The sequence below is a fragment of the Sarcophilus harrisii genome, chromosome 5 (genome assembly GCF_902635505.1).
Source record: "Sarcophilus harrisii chromosome 5, mSarHar1.11, whole genome shotgun sequence".
Classification (NCBI taxonomy): domain Eukaryota; kingdom Metazoa; phylum Chordata; class Mammalia; order Dasyuromorphia; family Dasyuridae; genus Sarcophilus; species Sarcophilus harrisii.
The window spans coordinates 266,089,871-266,102,750 of NC_045430.1; the positions used below are offsets into that span (position 1 = coordinate 266,089,871).

General features: G+C 37.7%; 1 protein-coding gene across 11 annotated transcripts in view; it reads left to right on the plus strand.

Annotated features, from left to right (window-relative positions):
• RBMS3 (RNA binding motif single stranded interacting protein 3) overlaps positions 1-12,880 on the plus strand; it is a 1,441,154-nt gene that overhangs the window by 1,376,160 nt on the left and 52,114 nt on the right. For all 11 annotated transcript variants that reach the window (XM_031938176.1, XM_031938175.1, XM_031938179.1 and 8 more), the window contains one exon: positions 10,012-10,122. In XM_031938176.1, coding sequence (XP_031794036.1) covers positions 10,012-10,122 — 111 coding nt within the window. The remainder of the gene's footprint in view (positions 1-10,011; positions 10,123-12,880) is intronic.

Below are 12,880 nucleotides of genomic sequence, written 5' to 3' on the forward strand. Positions count from 1 at the left end.
AGTTAGAGAAGGGAAAAAAGTGTTAAATACTGAGAGCAATCAGGAAAGATTCTACTTCAGACAAGGTAATTGAGTTGAACTTTAAAGGAAGGCAAGGATTGCAGGAGGCAGAGATGAGAGGAAAAGTTTGTATCAAGAATGAGAGAAAATTTCTCATGCATGGAAGGTGAAGATGGTTTGGGAACCATATAATTTCCTTAGAAAATATTATAATTCACTTAACTAATGATGACTATTGGTTGCCCTACAGAATTTTTGTGGCATACCACTGCTTATTGACATTTTCAGTATCGCTTGGGTCCCACTGTTCTTGACCAAGAAGAGGACCACCATCAGAGCATTATAGTTTCCCTGTTTGTTGACTGCCCAGATTAAAAAAAAAAAAAACAACTTGGGAGTTGCTTCCACAGAGACATGAAAATGCTTATGGAAGGACCCCATTGCTAGACTTGGGGCATTTGAAGACATTCTCAGCAAATCAAGTGGGGAAAAATGCTGATTTTTGATTAGCTGCTGAGCCAGAACTAGAGAACATTCAAAAATGACTAATCAATCAAAGGAAATTTCCTTTTCTCTTTCTTTGGCTCTCCTTTTAGTCCCTCCCCAATTCCAAACCATATGATCTTTTCTGGACCCTGGAGATAAGGAGAAAAAACCTAAAAAAGAAAGCATCCAAATCCCAGAAGTCTATGCAGGTCTGGGCCATTCTTACTCCCTCTAGGGAAGGTAGTATATTTGGAGTTAAAGTTCATTCTGAAGGTGGTAAAAGGTATGGGTATGCTCTCACAACTAAGATTGTTGATATTCCTTAAAAATATGGGAACTAGTAGAAAGCAGAAATCTTCTTGTTAACATTGATACCAAAAAAGTTCAAGGTTTTGAAATCCTCTTTCCTCATATTTCTCTTGTTTTTTTTCAGTCAAATTGAAATATTGCTCATCATAGTGTTGGCAGTTTAAAAAAAAAAAGTTAATCCAGTCAATTATCTGAAAAATTCAGAGTAGTAAATATTTTGACCTGAGATATCCAAATGAAGTAAAAGTTTGCTGTGTATTTTCTCTTTAATTGTGTAACTAATTGCTTAACTTTTGTCTTTTGGGAAAAGCTAAAACCACAATCTCAGATACAAATTTCACCAGATTCATAATAGCAGAGGAATTACAAATATAAAGGGCTGTGATTGATTGCAGATCTGCTCATCTAGCTTTACCTCATTCCAAGAGAAGTTCACATTCACATTAGCTATTAGAGAAAATGTTTTTTTTTTTCTTCTTTGAACCTCTCAAAGTCATTGTTTCATAAATGGTACCAAAGTGTAGTAGCCACACTAAGGAAATCATGACAATTAAAAAATTCTAAGAGATATAATTTCTAGGTGATTAGCATTTCATTAATAAGGACAGTGCATTTATTAATGCATCTGACCATCTCTCATAGGCCCGTCATAGTTATGGCCTCACAGTTTAGATGCACTTTGAAGGGTAGATGTTCCTGAAAGGAACCAATCAACTCTGATTGGTTAGCACAATGGGATATAGGTTATATTAAAAGGAGAGTCTTGGGGCACATGACTTGTATCACCCAGATTTTGATCAAAGATACAGCAATTTTCACATTACCTGTGTAACAAAAGGGGAAATCAGTACTTTGCAGACTATATGAGTATGTATATATTAGAAACACATCCATTGTCCCAGTCTTAGAATTTTGTTTACTGTCTTATTAGATCTCATTCTGAAGAGAGATTTACCACATTGGTTGATTTTTGGTTGAGGAAGCAAATAAGGGGGAAAACCTTAGTCCCCATACAAAAATCAGTTATTAAATACAAGAGAAAAACAATCATTTGTCACAAAATATTAGATCTCCAGAGATGCTAAAATACAGATCCATTATATTTGGCAGAGTTTTTCTACCAGGATTAGACAAGTATGGACCAAACTTTCAGTTCTTTCTACTGACAAATAAAAACAGGACCTCTGAACAATAAATAAAAGTAATAGTGAATCTTTCTCAAAGTCCATTATTTGCTCAAGAGATTAGAATACTTAGAGCACAAATTAAGAGCTAAAATTAGATATAATCTAATCTATTCCTTCCCATCCCTCCATTTTATAGATGAGGAAATGAAAACTTTTGGGTGATTAAATAGTTTATACAAAGTCATTGACTTGTCAACATAAGCAAGAAGTTAGAATTTTTAACCTGCATTTAATCTGTCTCACTCTACATCCAATTTGCTTTCTACTATATCAATTAATTACTTCTAATATTCATTACACGAACAGATAGAACTAAACTCTTCCACAATACAAATACTTCAATGAATAAGTATTTTTTTAAGTCCATGTACTATATTAAAAGTAGAAAGACATAAATAACAAATGTCTTTCTTTCAAAAAAGCTTACACTCTGGAATAGTATATTTATGCAAGTGATTGTAGTCTGTTTCTGGAATTAACATTGTGGTTGATTAGGATAGGGTAGCTTTCTGGTAAGAAAGGAGCCATAATATCATTGCCAGGATGTCACTGACTTTTTTCTTCTTTTAATCATAGTTTCAGTTGAAAAAGTAAAATACAGATCAAGTTTCTGAACTGAAAATGTGTTTCAAGTATTGGCAGAAACCTGAAAATGCTGGGGTCTTCTGGCCATGAATCAAAGACGTCTGCTCAGTACATAAAGATCTTTGGAGATTTTGCCCAAATTAGATTAAAATTGTTTTCATCAAAAGCGGGGCAGCCCTCTCTGCAGTCCATCTTTGGGGCTTCCCTAATTCAGTTTTACAGAGATGGTGATGACCAGCCTCTCTTGATCCTTGTATAGCTCCCCAGCCTACGTTGCAGAATTTAGACATGTTAGGCTGTGAATCTTTGCAATTTCAAAACTGAGCAAATCCAGATATCCGGAGATGGCTAAAATGAAAAATCTGTTCCCTTTTGACATGCCATTTACTAAGTGAGCCTCGTCAAGGAGCACGTTCTATATTTTTCAAGTAAACCCAATTACCCTTAATGCGATGGCAACATATGAAACTTAAATGTTCTGTTTTCTGCAACTCCAACTCGGTGGACAGGAATGGCTTTGAAAGTACACCTTTTGAAATTCAATTATGGTTGGGGGACCTGATGTTGCCCTCACCACCAGATGGCATTTCCTTAATTAAGTGTATTCCCCATCCCCTTGAGATTTCTTCCAAGATTGTATAAACTCTGAAGAATTAAAGGATAGACAAATACTAGGAAGATTTTCCCAATTACTCTAGTTATTAATATTCCCTCCCACCTTAAATTAGGTTGTATTTTTTAAGGTTTAAATTTTGTAGATACAGATGCATCTACAGTACAATATAAACTCCTTTTGGGCAAAGATTGCCTTTTTTGATTTTAATTTTGTCTTTTCGCCAATCCCTCTCCATACTTGGAACATAGTAGGCACTTAATAAGTGTTTACTGAACTGAGAGAAAGAGAATCATTTTTGTTCTAGGTGATTGTACCCTTCAATCCCTGTGGAGTAGAGTGAGGGTGGCTCTAACAAATCCTGGCCAAGAAGGCTTATTTACTTCCCCAGGGTTTCATTTCCAAAATACTTCAGATTCTATAAATTCCTTATTCCTTGAGACTGTTGAGGAAATTTATGTTCTCACTAATCTCTGGTACTCCTTAACTTCATTCCCTGAACCATGAAATGTGAGTAACTGAATATCTTTTCCCCCAAGATCCCTTATTTTATTATTCATTATTTGCGATAAATGGTTCTACTGGCAGAGGGAGAATTTTTTTCCCCCAAATTGTTTCCACTATGTGCCTGGTGTTGTTATTTACAATACCAAATTATGACAAATCCCTTCCCACTCTTCTCCTTTGATTGTCAGGTTTCTGGTATATGCACAGAAGCCGGCATCAGCCTGTCGCATCTGTAATCAAACCAAGTCCCCAACCGTCACTTTTGCAGTAGATTCTCTGAGAGACAAATCAAGTCATCCTATCCTTGGGAGCCTCCCAAATTAATTTCAGGCAGTTGGTCCTTTCTTTTTAGCCAGCTAGATTTTGATTGATTAGACTCGGAGACATATTGGATGACATTGACGTGCATGTATGTTTCCTTGTGTAAGCAAATGGTATCTGTCAGTGACCTCAATATGGAATGAGGTGATCTCTGAGGCAGAGAATACAGGGATGTCTTTGATGAAAACAAAAGAGAGTAAGAGGAAGGGAGGGGGAAAGGAAGGAGGGAGGAAAGAGAGTGAGAAAAGGGGGAGGGAGGAGACTGTTCTTACCCAACACAGTTTTTTGGCTTTCTCTCTGAATAGTGTCCTTTTCTGCTGCCAGATCAGTTTGATTAGATTTGTATATCTTCATGGATTTTTATAACTGAAATGCATTTGGGAGTCTCCAGGGGCATGTATTTCCAAGAATAACGCCCAAGTCCCAGGTTCAAGAACAAGCCAGAAATCTCAGGCCAAATAGGATTAGAATATTGCGAAAATGTCTTCGTGGGGAGAGAGGGGTGAGCAGGGGAAGGACTGATTACCAGCAGGTTTCCTAACATGAGGTTACCCCGCAAAAAATGTCCAATTAAGATGATGCTGGATTCTTCCCATGACATTCACTTTGCAAAATATTTACTTCTAGCTTAAGGAGGACAGAGGCTTGAGAGGAAAGCAATTGACTGCACACATTTTCTGCAGTACTTTGCAAAAAAGATGGAAACTGATGAAGAAATGGGTCCCATTAGAATGGGAACCAGATTTGTGTCACAAGACCCTGGTGTCTTAGTTTCCAAATCAGCATAGAAAAGTACTTGGATACTTAGAGAAGAATTCCATGCTTCAACCTGTTCTTAATTTTGCTGCTATAGGCTGGAGGTACGGCATGATCCAGTGTAAGAAAGACTAAATTTGGAGCTAGGACCTGGCTTGAAAGCTCTGGCTGTGACAAATTTTAACCACTCCCCACCACTTTCCTCGGCTATAAGATAGGAGATTGGTTTAGATGACCTAGAAAGCTCCCCCAGGACCTAAATCCATGCACCTGTTTTAATTCTCATTCTGACTCAAGCTTCAAATGCCTATCATCTTTGACACAGGAAATTTGATTTCTTTTTCTCATATTCCTCAAATCAGAGTCTAGACAATATTTTTTTCACAATGCCTTTTTACAGAGGTGATGGGATGATAGGTGTGAGATATTAAATATACCATCAAAAACAATAGGTTGGTTTTGCTAAATTTTTTTCTCTTTTAAATATGTTCCAAAGAATGACTGACTGAGGAAGGAAAGGGGAAAGGATGCATTAGATAATGAAAATAATATCAGTATAAAATGTATCGATAAAAATCACACCTTTTAAAAAAATCCATGTTTTCTAAATATCTGCCTCTGAAGACTATTTTCTTCCATCAATCATAAGACCATAGAGCTAGAAGGGATCTCACAGGGCTTCTAACCCCATCCATATTTTTACAGGTAGGAAACTGAGACCTGTCAATATTAAATGTCTTGTCCAAAGGCACAAAGCTAGTAAATGTTAGAAACAGGATATGAACCCAGATTTTAATAACTCCAAGCCCAAGATTCTATCCACTCAGTCATGTTACTTCTATCAATAAGGGTTTATTAATGTCTACTACTTGTCAAACACTATATTAGGGACTGAGGTTATAAAGATAACAGAGTAATTCCTACTTATTGTGTGCAAGAGATGTTAAAAGGAGAGAGAGGAAAGATAACTTTTAAAAAAGTTAATTCATCCAAGGCAATACCAATAAATTTTGAATGGAAAATACCATCTGTACTCAGAAAAAGAACTGTGGTGATTAAATGTAAAACAACATGTGCTATCTTTACTTCTTTTTTTTCTTTTTTCCCCTCTCCTGTGGTATTTCCATTTTCTTCCAATTTTTCTCTCCTAACATGATTCATAAAGAAATGTATATTTAAAAGTGAATATACATGTGTAACCAGAAAAAATAAAACAATATGAAAAAGTTAATTCAATGTAAATAAATTCAAAATGGAAATAGAACTCAAGTCAAGAACATTTGTCAATTAAAATAATAAGCTAGCCAAGATAAAGGGCATTCCTTTTCTCAGAGATGTCTCTTTTGACTGTATTCTAGAAATTACTTTATAAAGAACTTCGTGCTCCTCCCACACATGTCTGACCACACCTTCTCAATCTTCTTTACTTGATCTTCATCCAACTTGAAACTCCTAACCATGGCTGTTCTCCAAAATGTCATTTTGGACCTTTTTTCTCTTTCCCCTCTATGCTATTTCATTTGGTGATCTCATAAACTACCATTGACTTAATTATCTCTATATAGCCAATTCTCAGATCTCTTTTTATCCAGCACAAATCTTGTTTCTTACATACAATCTCTTATGTCCAACTGAGTATAGGACATCTCAAATCTCCTTTCCCATAGATAATTCAAACTCAACATGTCCAAAATAGACATCACTATCTTCCTCCCTCAAACCCTCCTCTCTTCCTAATTTCCTTTCTTTTATATTTTCAAGAGCACCAGCATCCATCTGATCATCCAGGTTCAATGTCACCCTGACTCTTTTTCCCTCCCCATATCATATCAGTTTCCAAGTTCTGTCAATTCTTTACTGTAAAAACCTCCATCTTTCCTCTTATCCTCCCATTACTTTGAGGTGGATCCCTATTTCTTCTTGACTGGACTAGTGCAATAGCCTTCTAGCTGCTTTCTGTGCCTCAATCCCATCCTCATTCCAGTCCATCAACTATGAACTTGCTTTTCCAAAAGCACTAATCTGATCATGTTACTCCTTCTATGAATCAAACTTCATTGGCTTCCTAATATTTTCAGGTTCAAGTATTGACCCTGGATCTTTTCAAAACCTTCCTAACCCAGCCCCTTCCAATCTTTCCATCTTTGTGTTTCCATATATGTACATGTGATCCCATGATGTTTTTGCCCAAGATACTTCATTTTCTGACTGCATTTTCACTGAAATCCCAGAATTCTCTCCTTCTCATTATTCCCTTATTTGCTTTATTCTCAAAGTCCCACCTCCTACAAGAAGACTTTTCCAATCCCATTTAATGCTTCTGCTTTCTTTCTTTGATAATCTTCATTTTTTTCCCATATATAGTTGTTGTTTGGTGTTTCTGTGTTTTGTACAGTCGTCTCCTCCACTGTGAATTTCTTGAGGTCAGAGATTGTTTTTTGCCTTTCTTTGTATTCCCAGCACTTGGCACAATGTCTGAAATACAGAAGGTGCTTAATAAATGTGGACCTAATTTGTTGTGTCCAAGCAAAATGGATCAGTGTTACCCCATTCTCAGATGAGTGAGTTTTTCCCCTGAAGGATAGCTCTACCATGTATATTCTACTTATAAGTAAAATGATGACTCTTCCTCAGCTCAGATAATGGTGACCTATGATGCAACATAGAGAGAGACAAGACCAGTTTGTTGACAACACATTTTAAGAGAGAATCTCATGAAAGTCCCAACAAAGGAGAATCAAAGAGTAAACTTTCTATTGTTGGACTGGAGCCCTGGAGTTACAGACATGTAAAGGACCTAGCCCCCCTCATAGCATTTGGCCTCTGGTGCCTGCAATCCTACAGTCTGCTGAGGGCACACTCCCCTTCAGAGAGACTGCTTCCTCTCTCCTAGGTAAAATGAGATTTTATCTCACTGTCTGCATTCACTCTTGTGTATTCTTTGTTATAGTCTAATGTGTATAATTTGACTTGTTTGCTGTTTTCTTTGATAAAGATGATCTTTTGTATAGACAGTATTTGGGAGGAACCACTTAGGCTGAGAGCTTTCCTATCAAATGCAATCAGGGAAGCAGCTTTCACTCTAACCCCAGACTAGAGATACTGGGAGCTGGCACAAAGATATAATTCTACCTTCCTAGATATTGGAAGAGATATAGCCCAGTCTTAATTCTGGTCCTACCTGCCTAATAGTGGCCTTACTTAGGTCACTAAAAGTGCCAAGATGGTTGTCTTCCTACTTTACTTAAAGTAGACCAGATGAAAGATCCTATCTCTCCATGCCATCTATAGACAATGTTAGAGAGAAAAAAGAGACAGGGAGAGGGAGACAGGGAGGGAGAGGGAGACAGAGAGACAATCAGAGACAGACAGACAGAGAGAGGCAAAGAGAGAAAGAGAGACACGTAAGGAGAGAGACTTTGAACTTGTTAAGTAAAGAAAAGGCAGAGTGGGAAGCTTATTGTATCAGCCAAAAGAGGGGGCTTCGGTATGGAAAACATGGTGACAAACCACAATCTTAAGCAAAAGCTTTCAGGAGACATTTGCTTATGGTAATTGTTTTGTGTTTTGAGACTGCCACCCACACTCATCTGTCCTGGCTTATTCACTGCCAAATTGTTTATTGTGGTATGATAATAGGCCCATATTCTTTCATGGAGGAGGAGGAGGAAGAAGAGGAAGAAAAGGAGGCAACTAAATGGAAAAATAAGATGTTTATTTGTATGACCATTTAGTGAAAAGTACATACATAAATAATACCATCACAGAAATTATGACTCTATGCCTCAGTTTCTTCACATGTGAAATATAGTGATTGATCCAAATGATTTCTAACATCCTTCTGTGACTATAGCAATTTACAAGTATGTGAGTGTTTCACTAAAGACCTTAACTCTACCACTTGAGCATTAAGCATTTATTAAGCTTGTGATCTGGATTGAGGGAAATGGGTAAAGAGAGCATGTACATATGTAAGTACATACTACAGGTAAAAGATGGTATGGGGAGGGAACTAGCAATTAAAGATTCAGGAAATATTTTATGAAGCAGGTGGTTTTACGTTGAGCCTTAAAAAAAAAAACTATGAATTCTGAGAAATAAAATTGAGGATAAATTGTCTTCTAGGTCTTAGGATGATGAGCATTACAAAATATTTCCAAGGTGGAAATGTTTCAGGAATAGTCCAGGCAAAAGATTGTACGTCCGTTGTCTAAGGACCAGCCCAGCTAAGTTCAGAGATACTCATTACCAGAAGGGCAGTTGTGAGCTGATGAATTTTTCAGTCACAGCAACCAACTTTTTTTTTTTTAAATCATCGAGGAAGGTTTATACTCTGCATCAACAGAGTAAGGATCCTCACTGAAGAAATCACTGTTCTTTGTATCCGAGAATTGACAGATGAATCCTTCAATCTGGGAGTATTTATTGAGCACCTTCCAAATGTGTGCTACATAGCCTGGGGAATTATCTGAAAGGTGTGTGCTAGGAATTGAGTGTCCAAAGCACTTGAATGAGGACCCATTGACTTGCTGTAACATTTGTCTCACCGAGGCATCGAACAGCATCAAATAGCATTCCATCATCTTGTCTGCTCAAATCAAAGGCATGGGAAGAAGCTTGATAAATGGGAGGGAGTGGTCAGTGGACACAGGGGCTCTGCTGCCCAATTCTTTTATTTTTGCTTTTAATTCCTATCCTCCAGCAAAGAAATCTCCTGAAGGACTAGGTTTACATTAGCCTTCTTTGTTCAATGGGAGCTGACATTGTGACTGTCAACAGCTAGTCAAGTTTAATCATGGGGAAAATGTCATAATTCCGGACCCTCGTTCAATAGCAGGAAAGCTGAGATAATTGCCATCAGAGCACAAGTTTTTCAGATGCTGAAGGTTTTAACTTGAAGAAACCTGTAGGGAATACTTATGGTATCTGTGGGTCTGTCCATTCTACACAGAGTTCTCAAAATGTAAATGGCAGACATTTTTCAACGTATAGTTACACACTCACCACAGACAAATCATGGGCATTATTTTGTCAGAAGCAATGAAGTCAATGAAGCCATATAATTAGAATGGGCACAAAATGGCCTCGTTAGAAATTGAAATAACAGATGCCTTTATTCTTCTTGTCTGGAGAACACATACGCATTTGACTTGACAGGCTTTTAGCTGATGTTGTTTGTACTTAAGAGACATTATTTCTCCCTGTTTTTGGAGCATGTTTTGAGACAGCAATGATGTATGTTTGTAGGGCGCTGTGATAACACCAACAATGGACCACACTATGTCAATGCAGCCAGCAAGCATGATGGGCCCCCTGACGCAACAGATGAACCATCTTTCCCTGGGCACGACAGGAACGGTAAGCTCTTACCCTCCATTCTATGGTTGCTTTTGTATTTTGGCCCCAGTAAGACATAGAGTGTTTTCTCCTGTAGCATGAACCCATCTCCCTCTGTTCATACCATCTCATTTACTGCAGCATCTCTCAAGACTCCACTATGGCTTCATCAGATTCCTGGTATGATGCCATGCATATGCCTTTCTGTTAATATGTGTACATGTGCCCACACTGAATATAGTAACCATTCACCTTCATTTAGGGTCATTTCACATGTCAAGTTCCATCACTAAAAGGGAAATATGTACGCTTTTTAAAGGCAGCATCTTGTATCCCTTAGTGTTCTCAGCTATCTGTTCTTTCCCATGCCTGATTTTCATGTCCTCTGTCCTCCTCAAATAATAGCCAACATATCATATTTTTTTTAACTCGCAAGTGAAGAAGCCAGGATATGACAGGTATATAGAACAGTTGTTTTCATTCCCTTTAAAAGTAAATCAATTTCCCAAAAAGAATTTATTGAACATCATGGTACTAGAATTCTTTGACTCTCTTCTTGACCACAGAGACACTGGGGATATTGAAAAAGGAAGAAAAGTAATGTAGTTCATGTTTGCTTATTGAATCAAGAGGGCCAGTAGGATTTCTTCATGATTTAAGAAAAGTTAGTAAAATAACCTATTTCAGCCTCAATTTTATCTCATCACTTGAGCCATAAAAAGCCCCATGAGCAAAGGTTTCTGTAAGCTAAGGTTTCTACTGCTTAGTCCCATGCCTGCTACTTAATAGACACTTAATAAATCCAAGTGGACATGAATTATATTTAAAAAAATTGCTTTAGAAAAGAATTCCTCCTCCCTCTAAACTTCAGAAAGGAGGGACAGAAGATTTATTTTCTAGAAATCCTTTTGGATAGCCTAGTGCTTTAATGGATTTTTTATCTCAACATGGAGATACAGGTATGAGGGACAACTGCCCACAGCCCACCTAGGCTGCCTTATCTTTGGTAGTTTTTGTTCATTTCCTTCCATATTTCTTAGGATTGTAGATTTGAAGTAGGAAGAGTTTTTTTTTTCACAAAAAAGATAATCAATGCCCAGATAGTTTGACTGACTTTTTCCAAGATCAGACCAGTAGTAAGTGGCAGTTTTGAGGCTCAAATCCAGGTCTTTTGATACTGTATCCTCTTATTTTTTCATTGGACCCACTTTATCACCCAAAGAGAACTGGCCCACTGTGCAAGAGATCTTTCTCTGAGTCTTTTGACTTTGGGGGAATAGTAGTAGAGCACTCACATTGTCCATTCCCTGTCATCTCTACATGATGAGCAACCCTCATCAATTTCCTGGATGGCCTCATCAATTCCAAGAGACATCATGATGCATTGAGCAGCAAGATACCCTGAGAATCAGGAAGACTTGGATTCAATGATGTCTTTCATGTGTGCTAATTGTACAAGCAAGTCACTTAACCTTGCAGGGTCCCAGGCAGAATTACAGGATTGTAAATTGTACCCAAGTTGCCAGTCATCATCAGTCCAGGAAGTTTCCACATCAGAGAATTCCTCATTCTCAGATGAAATCAAAAGTCCAAACATAAAAAATGCCATTTCTCACTTGCAAGTAAGTCATCATGGGTAAAATACTCTGCAGCCTATGTACAGTCATTTTCAACTTTGATTATTGCAAGACTGTGTTATTCTTCGATTCATAATCATATCAATAAATCAGCATATATTTATTAAGAACTTGCTATATTCCAGGTATTATTAAAATCATTTGATCTCCTTAGGCTTCTGTTTTCCCATCTGAAAAATTAGGGAATTGTGTTAAAATACATTTAAGAGCCATTCCAGCTTAAATCTCTCCTTGAGAACAAGGACTTTTCCCCCATTTCTGCTACAGTATGTCTTGCACATAATAGGTACATGATAAATATTTGTTAACTCGATTGCTACACATAAATCAAAGACTGAGAGAGTATCATTACCCTGTTAAATGTCCTCATATTGTTGTTGTCACTGAGGGGAAGAAAAGATCATGGATTTCAGAGAGTAGGATTTCAGTGGACAGACATACAGGGTTGGCTTTCTATGGACCTGGGGGTTGGTTTGAGAAAATGTACGAAGGCAGGAAAGAGCTAAAAGTGAAGAGGAATCCTATCTGGTTGGAGTACAAAGTCCACAAAATAAACTGGAACCGGGTTATGGGGACTCTTCAAGGTAGGCTAAGAAGTTTGTATCTTGTATTCTGGGCAATGAGGAGTCACTAAAGATTTTGATCTTTAGCAGATCTTAAAGCAGCTCTCTGCTTTAGATAGATTAGCTCAGCAACAAAAGTAAGGCTAAGTTGGTGAAAGAGAGGGAAGATGCAGGAATATAAATTAGAATATTGTTGTGTAGCCCAGGCAAGAAGTAAAGAGAGCCTCAATTCTGGCATTTGTATTAGGAGAGAAACTGCCAAGAGTTATGGACTGATTGGACGGGAGGTTGGGAGTGGAGATGGGAATGAGGCAGGAAGAGTCAAAAGTGACATTCACATTTCAAAGCTGAATGACTAGGAGAATGGTAGTGGCAAAGAGAAATATGGAAATTGGGAAAAGTAGGCCAGGGTTTGGCAGGGGGTGGGGAATGATTAGTTTATTTGGGGGCAGGCTGAGACTAGTATCAGTAAGATATCCAAGCAAAACTGGGGCTCAAAGGGAAAGGTCTGCAGAGTTCTGGATTTGGCATGACAATATTGGGAGTAGTCCACATAAATGTGATAATTGAAGCTGCAGG